This window comes from Hetaerina americana, unplaced genomic scaffold (genome assembly GCF_022747635.1).
Source record: "Hetaerina americana unplaced genomic scaffold, ioHetAmer1.1.p SCAF_4, whole genome shotgun sequence".
Taxonomy (NCBI): Eukaryota; Metazoa; Arthropoda; class Insecta; order Odonata; family Calopterygidae; genus Hetaerina; species Hetaerina americana.
Window position 1 is genome coordinate 27,814,025 of NW_027286985.1, and position 17,043 is coordinate 27,831,067.

Below are 17,043 nucleotides of genomic sequence, written 5' to 3' on the forward strand. Positions count from 1 at the left end.
TCACCCTGGGAAGTTCACAGAACTTGCAACTGAATCAGTGGTTAGAAACCTATCAAAGGCAAATAATGTGTCTCACTCCCTCCCTTTATCTAACTTCATCATTTGATTGTTAATTACTCAACCCTTAAACTCCCTCACAAAATATTGGCTTCACATACATTTGACAGATCAAAAGGAGATGGTCCAAACAATAGATCTCTAGTCTTAACTTTTTATCTGTGAAACATGGAATGCCACTGGGGCATTCTTTTTCTTCTTTGTCCCCTTCTGTTTCTAATTTTAATTAGTAATTACCATATAAACTCTTGGTAGACAGTGTGATATACACATATGACACAACTCTAATTCAGGCATGTGACAATTCCAACAACATCAAGCCTAATTTCAGCAAAGTCACAAATAGAAGCAAAATACTGGTTTACAGCCAACCATATCTTCCTGAATGAAACTAAAACATACTATCTTATTTGCTGTCTTAAAAGTGTCAATAAAAAAAATAATCCCTTGAGGCTATTAGGTTTTAATATTGATGGGAAGTTGACTTGGTTTTCACATGTTTTCTAATTCAGTGAAAAAGCATCCAGGGATTCGTACTTGTTAAGGAGACTTAAAACCATTGGGAGTGAAGACTGCATGAGCATAGCCTAATTTGCTTTCTTTCAGAGCACACTTACCTGTGGTGTCTTAGACTCTGGGGGCTTGCTCATGAAACTGTGGCAATACTTATTTTGCAGGAAAAGGCGATGAGAATTCTAAGCAATTGTGGACCCCATAAGTACTGCAGACTACATGGTTTGTATAAAAAGTATTGGGAAAAGTTGCAGAAAATAGATTTATTTCAGATATTGTTACAATGCCTCAAAAAACTTCTGAGTACATCGCTTGAACATCTACACACTTTTGCTAGTGGCTTCTCCATGACTCAAAGGCTCCCTGGCAGGTGGATTCTGGAAGGTCCTTAAGAGTATGCATGCAAGCTTCTTTGATGGTCCTTAGGGTCACATGATTGTGTATTGCGGGAGGATATCACTTTTGGGAATAGGAAACAGTCAGCTGGTGCCAAGTCAGGACTGTAATGGGTTTGGGGAATTGTCAGGATACCGTTGCAGAAGGTCTTCACAAGCAGATACTTAACTCTGCTCTTGGTCATCCATCAAGACCTTCAGGATGAGTTTAGCGCGGATAATTTGCTTCGCCAAATTTTGAGTGATAATGGCCTGCACTGTCATCTCATCAATACCAATTCAATCTGCGATCATGCGAACACTTAACCAATGGTCTGAATTCAGCACTTCATGCACACATCAGAGACATATTGTCAATGATACTTTTTATGCAAACCTTGTAAGGAGAAGAATTTCATTAGGTAAAGCAGCTGTCACAAGGAGGAGGAAATTGATGCCTGGTACGTTGAGTAAGGATGTTGAGAAAAGGCTCATCAAAGCTTTGATTTGGAGCATAGTTATGTACAGCATGGAAACAATCATTGAAGAAGGATGATGGGGATAGATTGGAGACTTTTGAAACGTGGTTGTGGAGAAGGCTACATGGACAGAAAGGAAAACAAATGAGGGGTTGCGAGATATGATGGGGAGAAGAGGGGATTTTTGGGAGAAATCTGAAGGAGACAAAAAATGGATGCAAAGTCTATTGATTGACAATGGAATGTTGAACACTGTGATAGAAGGGATAATCTTGAGAAATTGAGGAAGGGGTAGAAATAGGATATGGATGTCGGATGGAATGAAGGGAGGAAGTATACATAGATTAAGAGGGGCTTATTGTAGAGTAGGATGTTAGGTTGTGTTTTCTTAGGTGAGACAAGATGGTTATTTGGTAGGAGTGTCCATCCAAAACCTACCTTAACCAGTAGATTACTTATAATAATAATTATTGTGACGGAAGAGAGAAGTTTTAGTGATAGGGAGAAGTAGAAGGCCAAAATAAGGAGGTAAGGGAATTCTAAGGAGTTAGCCTCAGATAATTGTACAATCCATATGATTTAAGGCAGCAAACCATTTGATGAAACCATAAGAGAATCATGTAAAGTGGTAAGCATGTATAGAAGAGTTATGGTGAAGAGATTATGCCAGCCAGCGTATAATTGTAAAGGGAATATTGATAAAGATCTCTTGGGCCCAGGAATCCTGGATAGCAACATGAAAGAACTGCTATGGAAAATTAAGACAGACAAGGCAGTAAGACAAGATAATATCCTTGTGTAATGACTAAATATTTTAAGAAAAAATGGAATAAAAAGATGTTTTGGAGCTTCAGCATGAAGTGAGGTTTATACTTTTGATTGTAATTTTGTTCTGTAGTCTATTGGCTAGAAAAAATCAGGTAAGAGAAGATGAATACACACCCGTGTTGAAAATTTGATGTTTGCAACAAGCACTGATATTTTCAGTTGCACAGGCATAAAAGGCTACAGCCAAAATGACTCTGTATTGCTAATTGCGGTCCTTTTTTTTGTTTCTAAGAGGTGAAGGACAGATTTTTAGGATGGAATAAACAAGATGGAAACTATTAGGTGATCATATTGTTCATTAGTATTTTGAAAGTCCAAAAGAATGTTCCGTTGTTCACAAGAACCATTCAGTATCTTTGTTGTCAAAATGTATACTAAGTTTCTAAGTAAATATCTAAGTTTCTGGAGTGTCACTATGAAATTTCTCTGATATTTGCCAGTTTTTGATACTGATTGCTTTATGAATCTTTTACAGCTTTGATAGAGGCTCGTGACATTAGCATCTATCTGAATGCACTTAGAGACAAAATTACCAGTCTCCTTGATTTGGAGTTACCAGATACAGTTCCTCTTTTGCTACCGTTGATGCATACTGTTTGCCTTGTCTGGGCAAATTCAAATTATTATTGCTCTTCATCCAGAATTATTGTCCTCCTACGACAAATGTGCAATCTTTTAATAGAAAAGGTGATGTATGTGCTTCCAGTTTCATGTTTCTAATGTGCTTACAAGTCTAGTAGTAAACATATTTTGTTTTAATAGTTTTGATGTAGTTCTTAAATAGCATAGAACTTTGGTAGATTTCAGAGAAAATATTACAGATATTATTTCATATGGTTACTCGCTGTTTGTATGGGGATTGTGTTATTTTGAATCATATCATTGAAAAAATTACTGACAGAATACAATTGGAATGGATTAGAAAGAATTGAGTTAGCATAGAATGTTACACGTTGGAATTTAACCAAGGTAATTTGTGGAATTGTGGTAATTACGAGAATATAAACATGTTTTTTAAGTAAATTTAGCTTCCTATACTCTCATTGCGCTTACCAAAAGTTTTGGGAGCCTGTAGTAAATAATTTTTTTGGGAGCAATTCATAAGAAGAGGGTTTCATGTCTAAGAAATATGGCAATTACTTTGTGGGTTCCCATTACCACCTTGAGTTTATTTCTGCGATATTATTCTCTTCTTTTGAAACCCTATTGCACGGTACTCATGCATAGGTAAAATGGTCAATTCCATTGTTTCATGTCATCCTCTCTTTCCAAATCATTGCGATTTCACATCTGAGTATCTTAAGCTAGGGGTTAATTCTCTAATACAACCAATTACTCAGTGAATGGTATGCTCTTTCAAAAGCAGTTTTATTTTTAATTTTCAATCCATCCTCCAATAATGAACTATAAATATGGTAAGTAGTGTCTTTCTGTCTTTTTTTCATTGAATTACAATTTGTGGTTTTGGTCTAAAACTTGGAGAACAATCTCTATATTTTCATTTTTCAATTTCAAAAATTTGAACATTGAAACCTGCCATCAAGGTACTAGTAAAATTTTGCTTATTTAACGAACAAGAGCATGTTGAAGTCATATGCTTTTTGATGGAAATTGCTCTTTTTTAAATTACATGATATTTCAGTTTTAAAAAAATTGAATTAATGAGGTTCTATTCTATCATTAGTTACTTTGGGTTGAAGGACAAACATCTTTGTGTGTAGGTGTTCTGATTAGGTACTTAAAATCTTGAAAGTGCATCATTTTGACAAATTTGAGGTACTGCTCTACTTAATATCAATGGCTACAGTGGAACTAAATTAAAAATTATCTCATATATTGTTGAGAAGGTGTACTAATAAATGTTATCTATGTAAAATAATGAATGCAATTTTTAAAGTTTAAATAACTTATTTTTCAGGCGAGGGAGTTTCTAGTTCCAGAAAGTATTTTTCTTGGAGAAGTTGATGAAACTCTCATCAGAGTTAATCATTCCCTGGATATGCTAAATGAATTCAGGTACTTTTACATTTTACTTCTTACTTTTACATTTCTTACAAAGACTAACTATGCAATTGGAAGAGATTATACTGCTATAGACATTTAGCAAAATAATATTGGTATTATACTGGTATAAGTGGTCAATCACTAGAGTCTAGATTATGGTGTACATAATTATTTCATTGCTTCTTCATGGTTCTTGGCGGTCAAGATTTTTGTTCACTAGGAAGTTACTGGAAATAAAGCCTTAGGAATAAAATTTTAATCAAAGGCAGATGGAATGAATTTTTATTAAACCCTATTTCACTTAGGGTTCACTCCAAAATCCTTGGATTGGGAAACCCCAAACTAGAGAGAAGTTCCACTCAATTCTTTTGTGCTCCCATCTTCATGTCTTCATATTTTATGTTTTTGGCATTGTCCTTATATGGGATCTCCCTTTGAATTTTTTCCCATTTCAATTCATCTTAGGCCATTGTGCTTCCAAATATGTCAACAAGCAGGGTATCTATTTCTCCAAGTATCATAATTCATAGGGATATTACTTCTTTTCTAGGCCGTTATTAAGATTTTCTCCTCCAGAACCTTTTTGTTAGTAATAAGTTTGTCTTGTTTACATTTTATGACTCAAAAGAATAATTTTGAAAGTAGATGATCTGCTAATGTTTCCTACCTCTCCCTGTCATAGTGGCGCATTTAATACATGTCGAGGCAATTTGGCTAGTTACTTCAAAGACAAGGAGCCTTCATTGTGGAATTTTAACCCCAAGTTGGTGTTTGATAGAATGCATACATTTCGTGACAGATTGGAAGTGTTTAAGGTAAATTTTTACAATGGCATAAACATTTTTATATAATCTAGTCTGTATACTGTTAAAGATAAGAATTGCCTCTTGGGTGTATATTGTTGCTATACCACAGATGATATTTAATAATCATGAATACATTTTTTTAAGTCACTTCAGAATATAGAAAACTGATCAACCACTGAAGTTGGAATTGATTATTAATCTATTCTGCTAGCATTGTCAAATATATTTGTATACATTTTCACTTCCTATGTACAAAATTTATCATAAATATTTTCTCCAGGATCAATTCCAGATCAGATTTTTCATAGAAGTTATTTGATATGCTTTTATTTGGTGTCTTTTGAATGAGAATTTCTCTTGGATGCATGCTTGAATATTACATCTACCTGTATGTAGCAATTACTGCATTATGGATGTGTTTGATAATGAATTCTGAACTTTAATGGAGCATTTCTCCTATTATAGGATTTTTTTGAGACAATCATTGAATTCCAAAAATTGGAAAAAGTAGAAATTGGGGGATTAAGGGGTCGTATCCTGGGAATGAAAGTCGCTGATGTATTTGCTGAATTCAATGAGTTATTGTCTGAATTTGCTAATAAAACCTATGATGCCCTGGACCCTGAATCTAATGACTTTCATAAAGATTATGAATGGTTTCAGGTATGTATTATCATGCTAAATATGGCAACCATTGACAAAAGTTTGACTGCCGTCCAGCCCAGGCATTTGTTAGTTTGGAGCACACCCTGGTTATATTTTGTGTGTCCTGGTGGTGGTTAATCTCCTTGAAAACATTGGAAAGGTAATTGAGGGTTATTGGGGAGCCAGTTCATACCAGGAGATTGCAACAGCTGGTCAAGTCCCTTATTTGAAACCAAGGGTTTAAGTTTCTTATGTGCATCCTCCCTCCCCGTGCACTATAACCTTGACGTGGTGAAAGGGATTTTTCATTTTAATGACACCCAGAGGTGTGCTGGTGGGAATAGTGATAATTATTCCTGGTAGGGTTCCCCATGCCAAACGGGTCATAAAGTAGGATCTAGACAAAAGGTAGTCTGTGCAGCATCTGTGCCTCAATGAGGTGGCCATAAAGGAATCTGACCCCAGTAGGACAGAAATTTGAGTGGTGAATTCACATTAAAAACGCAATTGAGAAAGGCAACAAGGATCCAACTCAATTTATTATCTCAAGATATGATGATGACATAGTCTTGACTATGAGACCTGGCAAGTACTACATTCAGTCAACTGAGCCATGCATGGTGTCTGGTAATAGGAGAGGCAAGACTTCCAGAGTCATCTTCTCGTAGGATCCTTGAAAATAAAAATCTACAGCAACAGACTGAGCCAGTTAGAGGATGGACTTTTGAATGTTAAAACAATGTTGAGGATATGGAAATTAGAAAATATAGATGGGAAGGTGGAGAGGGGATATATATTGTAGATATTTTATGGCTGTAGTGAGATGGAAGGACAGCAGGGATTACTGGAGTGATAGTTATAGAATAATAAATGGAAAGACAGCCAGCAAGGGTGGCAATGATGTTGAACAAAGTGGTAGGAAGAAGCCTAGTAAACATAAGGCATGCTAGTGATAAAATATCTAGTAGAAGTGTAAGCTGAGCCAACAGACTTTGTTATTATTCAGGTGTACATGCAAACAAGTAATCATATGGAGGAAGAAGTCAACAGTTTGGGGATATAATTGTGGGTGTCCCGGGAAGGAAATTTTGATAATGATAGAGGATTGGAAGGCAACAGTGAATGAAGTGAAAGGTGGTAGTGAGGTAGGGGACTATGGTTCAGGAACAAGGAATGACTATGGGCAGAAAACAACAGAGTTCTGCAGGAAACATGGCTTAGTCATAATAAACACTTGGTTTAAACACCACATTAGGTGTAGGTATTAGTCAAAAATGCCCAGGGATTCAGAAATATATCAGTTAGACTATTTTATGTCTAGACACAGATTTAAGAATAGCATGATAAATGCACACACTTTCCTGTGAGGCAGATGTAGGTTCAGATCATAATTGGCTGTAATGAAGAGTTACAACATATTCAAGAGGATAAAGTAGTAAAGATTGTTTAGGAAATGGATTATATAAGCAGAACTAAGATGAAAAGAATGGATTATCAGGAGGCAGTGGAAAAATGTGTGAGGACTGGGTGACCACTACAATAGAAGAAAATTGGTTACATCTTAAAAAGGTGACATCAAAAGCTGCAAATAAAAACGGGAACAGTAATTAGGAAAAGAACAAATAAATAAATAATGGATTACAGATAGAAGATTAGAAAGATAGATGAGAGAAGTTAATGGAATCATGCTAACACAAAGTTAGGCAGAAGGAGGGATAGAAGTGGAATAATCAACTGAGGTAGTTAATAATAGGGTGGAAGAAATGTGGTGGAAGATGCAGTTCGAGGCTGTGTAAAGTTTACCAAGGAGGAATGAAAGTGGGGTGCTATACATGACAATAAAGGCATAGTCAGGAAGTATGAAGAGAAAATCGCTGCACTTCATTGAAGAAATGAATGGAAAATTATTTATTGAACTGAGACAGATTCAATAGAGTTGGAAGGTAAACATGAGGGGATCCATATGGTAATGGTATTAGACCAGTAAGCATAGATATAAGGAGAGAATATGACACATATTGGAACTAAGTAGTATCATTTAGGAGGAAGGAAGTTGGACAGGTGATTTTTGTCATATCTGTCAATTCTGATTCCAAAAAAAAGGAAAGGCAGCCATATGTGATTACTATGTAACAAGTTTAATTTTAAATGCTCTTATTATGGTACTTAGACTCATCAATGGATGAAAAAGAGAGTAAATAATCACTTAGGGGAAGATCAGTTTTATTTCAGAAAGGGGAGAGGCATTCGTGATGCTGTAGCAGTAATGAGGTCACTATAGAATACAGCCGTAAGAACCCTAATATTACTCCCAGTTTTGATGGTAGTAGTAGTTCAGGGGAGGCAACCAACAGCTAAGGTCATTTACGCCATTAGGGATGGATGGGAAAGGAGGAAAGGTGGAGAGAAACCCAGCATCAGCATTAGCTTACTCATAATGAAAGGCATGAAAAGGTCAGCAGTTTTAAGTCCTATCTGATGGCATACTTACTCAAAGAGCTCTCCACAAAGCATCTCAAGTAAAGATGGGGATACTACTGAAAAATACCTGCTGTCTCCAGGATTCGAACTCAGGCCATCTGGGTGGGAATCCAGTATATTAGCCAGGACACCATCCTGTTCCCCTCCAGTTTTGATCTCAAAAAATGTTTTCAACAATACTTGTACTGAAAGCTATTCATTTTAGCCCAAAAATTATGCATTTCATTATATTTGGATGCCCAACTTATGAATTATTGGTTCAAATAGTCTACTTATTTGTGAGTACACTCAAAATCAAACTCCACTTTAATTGAACAAAGGAAGATGTTTCTCATCTACATTCTAGGAAGTATAAATGTTAAAATTAAAAGTTCAGCATGAATCAATCACTTTAAGGATTTGCAAATCTGTTTGCCTATTGTGTTCATTTGTGGTTGACTATAAATTTAACAAAAGGGAGGGCAGTAGTTTTGTGGTTTCTTCATGGTTTAGCATTTGGGTGCTTTTTCACTGTAATTGTTTTGTAGTTGATCCTTTAACTATATCATAATTCATTATCTTTATCAAGATTTTAAACCTTTCTCTTACTTAGGAAAGGATTGAAGACTTTGATCGACGTCTAGCTTCAGTTTTCTCACAAGCCTATGATGATTGTCACAATTTGGAAAGTATATTCAAGGTATATATTGTAACTCTCTAATTAATATTTTAAAGCAAGAGCTTGATTCTAATTATATTCTTTCATTAGTACTCGCAAATTTGGGCTATATTGGGCTGGGGGTTTACTGGTTTAGGTGAAATCTGGATTGCCTGGGGTTTTGACACACTTAACACCATTGAACATTTGATGCTGACATTTTCTAATTACTCAATATGATCCATTATATCCCTGAAATGTGATAATATCCCATTTAAATATGAACTAAACTTATTAAGATAAAGTATATCATTGATTTTCTCCAAAAAATAAGTACATAGATTCAAAGTCTCTCATGTATGAGAGACTTTGAATGAAAAAAATGGGAATATGTGCTCAGTTATATTATTCTATATATTTTATCTAATTCCATTATTAAAGCTGATTGATTTATGGAAATACATGAGAGATTAACCTTAGAATCATGACTCCGGATTTCTGTTGAAATTTTAATTATAATGACCCATTGCACTGGTCATGGTGTTTCCCAGCAAACTGAAATGTTACCATTTGCTATCAAAATACACTCGTAAATAATTTTCGGAGATTGCTAAAATATTTAAGAATGTTACAATTGATATTGTTTGATGTTGTAACACAATTTGGTTATTGGCATTTGAATTCCATTATATTTAGTAACTTTCAAGAGTGAATTTTGTTAATAGGGTGAATGAGCTGTTGACTAATGAATATTGCAATCAGAGTGTTTGTTTGCTGTTTTTGCAATGTATCACTTCAATTTAAATTAATTGTTCTGGATTTTTATTTGTCTCTGTTACTTATGAAAAGGCACTTTAATTTCTTCCTTTGAGCATCCTTTTAGTTTTCATTGTATTTTTATTAGTACCTTCTGAAGGCAAAACAGCAACTTTAAAGTCAAATTGCTTGCAAAATTATATTATCACCTGTAATTTTGTCCCAAAAATTTCCGCATAAGTTGAAAATTGTATGACTTGCACAATTTTGGATACCATTTTTGCCTTGCCTCATTGAATTACTGTAGTCAGCTGTACTGTTTTCATGACCGCAGGGTGTCTAGCAACCTGGAAAACATACAGAATTCTGTTTGAGTGAAAAACTAAAGAATTCCAACATTTTAGAGTGAAAACCTGGAAATATGATGATCAGACCTATCTTAAATTCGACAATCCAAACCACAATTTGACTTGTTGAAAACTTAATGAGACCTCTCTAGTTGGCCTATGTACTATTCATAATGCTATTATAGCGCCTGAGGTCAACTTCATAAATTATTAATTCATAGCTTCTGGAATGCTTATGCCAGGTTTAAGTTAGCTCTTGCAGCTAAGAAGACTGCTGAGAAGACCTCAAAATTCTATGGAAGGGAGGTAAGATAGGCTTCTCTGAAAGTGAGAGAGCTGAGAAGAGTAGCCATCTGAAAAGCTGAGAAAGAGAAGTTACTCATATTGATTGAGAGGTTCAGTCATTAAAGAAGTCCTTAAGCAAGAGTAGTGTTGATAATTCCATTTACTTTGTTTTGGATGTGTCAAGGGAGTTTAATTTCATTCACATGTGTTCAAGTGTCAACATTGCACCATATCAATTGTGCATTCACATTACCAATGTTTGAATTTCCATTTCCATCATACAAGTAATTTTTATCCAGGTTTTATATCTTTTTACTTTCCTTAATGTTATTACCAAGCAAGAACCCTTTATTGAAAGATATATTTCTTTAATTCCTGCAGAAAACAATGTTCCTGGGTATTAAGATTGTTTTCTCCCAAGAAAATTGAAATTTTTATATTTTTTCTTCGAGAAAATTGAAATTTAGACTTGTAACTTCCTTATATTTTTCTTTTGATGCACATTTTGCTAAAAAATTGACCAAATTTGTTAAAACATTATCTTAGAAAAAACTCAATGCTCAACCCTTCTTTTTTTCATAGATATATATGTATGAAATCACAGTGCTTCAATGTATAACAAATACTACTTTTGTTAATATTGTGATAATTGAATTAATTTCATTAATATGTATTCTTTCACATTATCGATTTCAGCTTATATACATTGTTGGCTCCCTAATTGACCGTCCAATTATATACCAAGAAGTTACACCCAAGCATTCACGTCTAATTGAACTGCTGGATGTTGAAATAGACACAGTTAAGGTAAGACTTCATTTTACATGATAGAGTTTATTTTTATCTAGAGGTGATCTTACTAGAGCCCCACCAGGTTGACCTGGAAGAGGGTATATCATAAGGGAAAGAGGAATAAAAAAATCTCCAAAAATATACTCCTTACTTATGAGAACAAAGTTCTGTAATTACTAAGAGGTAAGAGCATGCCCATTCTTGGTGCTTTGGTTTGTAAATTTTAGATGGGACATTAAAACTAGGATGAGGCACTTCTGACACCCAATACTGTTACAGTTATCATTGTTAAAAGCGAGTAGCATTCATGTACAGATTGACATATCTTATTTTGAATTTCCATTATGAATGCACTTCCTCCTTATATTAGCATAGCATGCACCTTTGGTTCTTCAAAATCACAGTCTTATTTAATTATGATGTGGGAATGTTGAATATTTAGGTAAATACCTAGTCTGAATGCTTGGATTTCTCTCCACTTCTTCAAGAGTTTTCTACTCTGCAGTTTTAATATTTTAAAGAGATTTTGTACATTTCTGGTGGCCTCATTCAACTTTGATTTATCATGTAATATTTCAATAATTTACTACTTGAAAATTAACTGCTGGTAAATTGCATGCTTGAAAAACTACTTATAAAAAATCTTACCACTTCTTGATGCACCCTGGTCCACATCCATTCCTCTCCAGCAATGTGACAACTCTTTGGCCCAGTTTACTGGATGCTGAGAGCGGTGACCACTGACTGCATTGCAGTTGAAACTTTGCTAGATATTTTAGTGAAGCTTTGCCTTGAAAAGCATGGGGATGGATAGAGTCATTCTGTGTGGATGGGATGCCTCGAGGATCTCATCTACAACAGAGCAAATGATAGATAGATAGATTTATTTGCCATAGAACAATACATAATTGTATGGGCTTCATTAAGATTCAATTACATTTATAGGTGCATTAACATACATAGAAATTCACAGAAATAATAATGTACATGAAATTTATGAGTATTAAAGTTTTAAAAAAACAGAATTCCCTACATTGGCTCTTTCTAAGTACTCTTGGACACTATAAAAAACATTATTTAAAAATAAATCTTTCAACATTTTTTTGAATTTATTTTCTTGGGGGGTATTCGTTTTAACTCTTCAGGAAGTCCTTTGCCATTGGTGAATTAAATAGTACCTAAATATATGTGGTGGTCTTAAGTCTTGTCATTAATTAAGTGAGAAAAGTGATGCTTTCAACGATGAACATCTGTGCACTGATCATGATCTAGGCCCAAGACTTGTAAAAATAAATTTTTTTCTCAAATATTTCCTCAAAACTGCACATAATCAAACATTTGCATATTCTAAAGTTCTTTGTATACAAGATATTGGCATCACGTTTTTGTTCCTCCATTTGTCACAATAAAATCCTGATTACCATTAAATTTTTATAATTCCCTCTTGCTTAGACTTGAAATAGTGTCACATGCCATGCACTAAGGAGCACTGTAACCTCAAGTCTCTTAAGGTTGTGTAGATTGTTTAAATTGTTTAAATTTTCATATAATTAATTATTGTGTTTACAAGGATTGAACATTTTTTAAGGATGCCAAAACAGGGTGATCAGTGTCTAGGAAATCAATAAAAAAATCAGAAAAATACCCATGACTGGGAAAAAAGTGAGGGAATGTTGAATAGTCCACCATGTTTGCAGAGAATATTAAAAATATCACTTTGGAAAACATTTCAAATGATAATTTTTTATTGCAATCAATCACAATTTGTAGGAATGATGCTTTTTGACTATTTCACTCTGTGGTGGGACTTGTGAATCATTCATATAGTTCCAAAAAGTCCCTGAAATGGTTCACTCCCGAGCTTTCTGAATTACGATTGCATGTAATCCAGCTGCGTCAAAAGTACACTCGCACTGGCAATGATGAGGATAAAAGGACATGGAGACAACTTAAATCCTTTTATAACAATCAAATAATACATTCTAAACGTAGCTTTAACTCCGGTCATATAGGTAATGCTACTAACCATTTAAAAGCAGCCTGGCAGGTCATAAATAAGGAGATTGGTCATTCGAGGGGCGACCTGGACCTTCCATTTAAGCCTGATGACCTGAATAAGTTTTTCATAGAATCAATTGCTGACCTTGTGTCAAATTTTGATTCAACTCCAAGCACTGCCTTGCCTCTTCTTAATAATTCACCAGCAACATTATCTCCCTTCAAATGGAAATGGATTACGGAAGACGAAATCCGTCAAATTATCAAAACCTTAAAATACTCTAGATGTACTGATGTCTATGGGCTATCGGTCAACTTAATTAAAGATCTTGTGGGTTTCATAGAGGTACCCCTGGCGCTAATTCTAAATTCTTGCTTTCAATCGGGCATCTTTCCTGATGCTTTGAAAATATCAAAAACGATACCTATTCATAAAAAAGGAGACAAAACGTTACCGTCCAACTATAGGCCTATTTCTTTAATACCGGTATTTGGAAAAATTTTTGAAAAGGCTATTAAGGTTCAGGTTTATGAGCACTTTCAAGTTAACAATTTATTCTCTCCTTCGCAATTTGGCTTTCGTAAAGGCTACTCCACTACTTCAGCTGTCGAGTCCGCAATTAATCAAATTCTAAATGCTTTTCTAAGTAAATCCTCCATTGTTATAACTGCATGTGACCTTTCTAAAGCATTTGACTGTGTTGCTCATCCAATTCTTCTGGAAAAACTTCATTATTATGGTTTCAATGATCTTGAATTACAATTTTTTGAGTCCTATCTCACTGATCAATCCCAATGTGTTTGCACTAATAACAATCTTTCCTCACCCCTGAAATTAGTCTATGGAGTTCCTCAAGGATCAGTCCTTGGCCCTCTTTTATTCCTTATTTTAATTAATGACCTACCATCAAATGTCTCCTGCAAGTCCATACTCTATGCTGATGATACCACTTTTGTTCACGAGTCTAAGAATGTTAATTCTAGTACTATAACCAATTGGTGTTTATCAGAAGCATCAAACTGGTTTTCTGCAAACGGTCTGGTTTTAAATAATGATAAAACTCAGTCCCTGGTCTTCTCACTAAGTACCATATCTAATCCCCCGAGTACCATTAAATTACTTGGTTTCGAACTCGACCAAAAATTGACTTGGGAGCCTCACATACTGGGCACACTTGGAAAATTGTCAAAGGCTGTGTATATGTTACGTAAACTCAAATATATTATTCCAAAAGAGTTCCTTATTCAGGTATACTATGCTTTATTTCATTGCCACATTGACTATGGTATTGTACTTTGGGGCCACTCACCTTCCACAAATATGTTATTTAAGATGCAAAAAAAGGCAGTCAGAATTATTTCCTTTTCACCCCCAAGAGAACATTGTAAACCTCTGTTCTGTAATTTGGGCATCATGACTCTGCATAGTCTGTATATCTATAAATGCCTATGTAATGTCAAGGAAAACCTTAGCTCTTTCGAGAAAAGGTCTAACTTCCATTCTCATAATACAAGGAACAGCGATACACTAGACATTCCCTATTGCAGATTAGCCAAGAACAGCAATTCTTTCAATATTCTAAAAATTCGTTTGTTTAATAGATTGCCCTCTGAGGCTAAAGTTGTGAGTGTGCCCAAGTTTAAGAAAGTTATCCGGAACTGGCTGACTAAAAAAGCATTCTACTCAGTAAATGAGTTTTTTGATTCAAAAATTGTGTGGTCCATGATAGACATACAATCATTTGTCTCACCAAATGTATTTTGACTGTAATATGTAATATTTGATTTGTAATATGTGTTTATGTAACCATAATCTCTAAACTATGTATCTATATGACGAAGACTATTGCAAAACTATTTTGTTTAATGTCCAATAAAATTATTATTATTATTATTATTATTATTATTATTATTATTATTATTATTATTATTATTATTATTATTATTATTATTATTATTATTATTATCAAGGAATCACCTCCCAGGCCCTGAGTTAAGTTGTCTCTTGCTGGGCACCAACTGGTCCCTGGGCTTTTTATTTTCCAATATGGACTACTTTCATAACTTCTCTCTCTATTGCCTTGTGTCAAGTTTAGCATAAATTACCAATATCACAGATAACTATATTATTTATCAGTTCCACTCAATTATACCTTTTATTACTGTTATAGTGGGCATATTACCATACTGTCATAATGATATTGTTGTATTAATTTGAAAACATATGCAATGTGATTATTTCACAAACATTTAATGGTTTTAATTTTAATAATAATTTAATTTTTAAAATAGTTGGCCAATTTTTGGACCTAATTTAGCAATTATTGATGGTACCCAAAGGATTAAATAATGCCTTTTGCTGATTCCTATTAGTTTGTCTGAATCTTTAAGGTGCGTGGATGAAGTCCTGTTGAAATGGTTGGAAAGTATGAAAATTCTTCTTCCTCTCCATTTTTACCTAACTTCTGCTTCATTATCATATTTTTTCCAATCTGAGAAGTGAAAATGCATGGTTAATTTGGTTTTAAATATTTTTTTCCAAATTAAATGACCAGAACATTTATATCTAGCTTATATATATGTAAGTGCTTTTGTGCCTTTCATTTAGTAGAAACTATTGTAATTCTGCAAATACTAGATCACCATAAACCTCTTTGGATACATTGTTGAGAGTACTTATTCAAGGAAGTTTCCTTTCTAAACTTGAACAAATATGTACCATTAGTTTGTATATCAAAGAGTATTGAATCCATGAGGCATGATAATGATGTGATAGTCCTGAGTAGGTTTTCTATGCTAGTTTTTTATAACCATTGAGTTTAGTCTTTTAGAATCAGTGGCTGTAGTAGGATGTGAGTATATGATGACTTCACACTGCCGAGGAATCAGAAGGCGTAACATCCTGCTATAGTCTCTGGAATTTTAGTTAATTTATTTTGCATTTTTTAGTAGCAAAGATAAATTTTCGCAATAGGTAATATCATGTATCCTATTTCATTCCTATATGCAATGGTAATATTTACCTGTGTCATTAATTTTTAATCCAAGCCCCAATTTCCCTTCTAGTCACCATTTTCTCTGGAACCAATTGCATTATTTAATTAGACTTGCATACAACCTCAATTCTAATTTATTTTATTATTTGATATTGTTGTATTAATTCATGACTTTTGTGTCTTACTTAGGAAATTTATGATGAGCAAGTAACAAGTTACAAGAAAACAGGAGAAATGCCTATTGATATTAACATGCCACCAGTAGCAGGACGTTTGCTTTGGACATATAAAATGCGGCAAAGAATTGAGAAACCATTTGAATCATTTAAGGAGCTTGAGCATCCGTAAGTGTCTTTACATCTGGGTAAGGGCTGTGTTAATCATTTGATGTGAAACCCATTTGATAATGATTCATCTCTTGTTTACTTATATATGTACTTTTGTCAAAAGTATAATTAAATGTATATGGCTAAGATAGCCCTTGGAAAATCCAAGCAATAATAATCATAGTATTAGATTATACCTTATAATTTTTGTACATTCACAGGAATAACATATATATTAGTAAAAGCTTGAAACCATAGTATTCTGTAGCCAATTTTAAAATGAAAGTTACTGATGCTATCAATAACAAATGTGTTGATGAATACTTTTCTGTACATCAATGGTTTAAAAAATAAACTTTTGGGTAAGTTCAGAAGTTTTGAATTTGATAATGCTCCTGAAATAATTTCAAATTTTTGTCATATTTCATGCATGTAAGAGTCATAGTTTTTCATTTGAAATAAGATTATGAAGCACAAAAAAATTTCAGCCTGCAGTATACTAGACTAAGAAATCATTTGCAGCCCTGAACAATCAAAGCTAGCCTAGACATCAGATCATTCCTTTAATCCTAGTGGAAGTGTTGTATTCAAAGTGTTATTATTTTAGCTCTTGGTATATCAGTGTTTTTACTGTTGCATAAATGGTATTTTTTCAATATTTATGGAGAAATCAGGCAAATCAAAAAATTTTGGTCTTGAATTTCGTGATGTGTTGACAA

The 17,043-nt window shown here is 34.1% G+C and overlaps 1 protein-coding gene across 1 annotated transcript in view; it reads left to right on the forward strand.

Moving 5' to 3' along the window:
- The window catches only part of LOC139692126 (dynein beta chain, ciliary-like), a 160,005-nt gene that overhangs the window by 12,284 nt on the left and 130,678 nt on the right, over positions 1–17,043 (forward strand). The window contains exons 7-13 of the mRNA XM_071590168.1: positions 2,727–2,938; positions 4,170–4,267; positions 4,938–5,070; positions 5,527–5,724; positions 8,780–8,866; positions 10,909–11,019; positions 16,188–16,342. Of these exons, the coding sequence (XP_071446269.1) occupies positions 2,727–2,938; positions 4,170–4,267; positions 4,938–5,070; positions 5,527–5,724; positions 8,780–8,866; positions 10,909–11,019; positions 16,188–16,342 (994 nt within the window). The remainder of the gene's footprint in view (positions 1–2,726; positions 2,939–4,169; positions 4,268–4,937; positions 5,071–5,526; positions 5,725–8,779; positions 8,867–10,908; positions 11,020–16,187; positions 16,343–17,043) is intronic.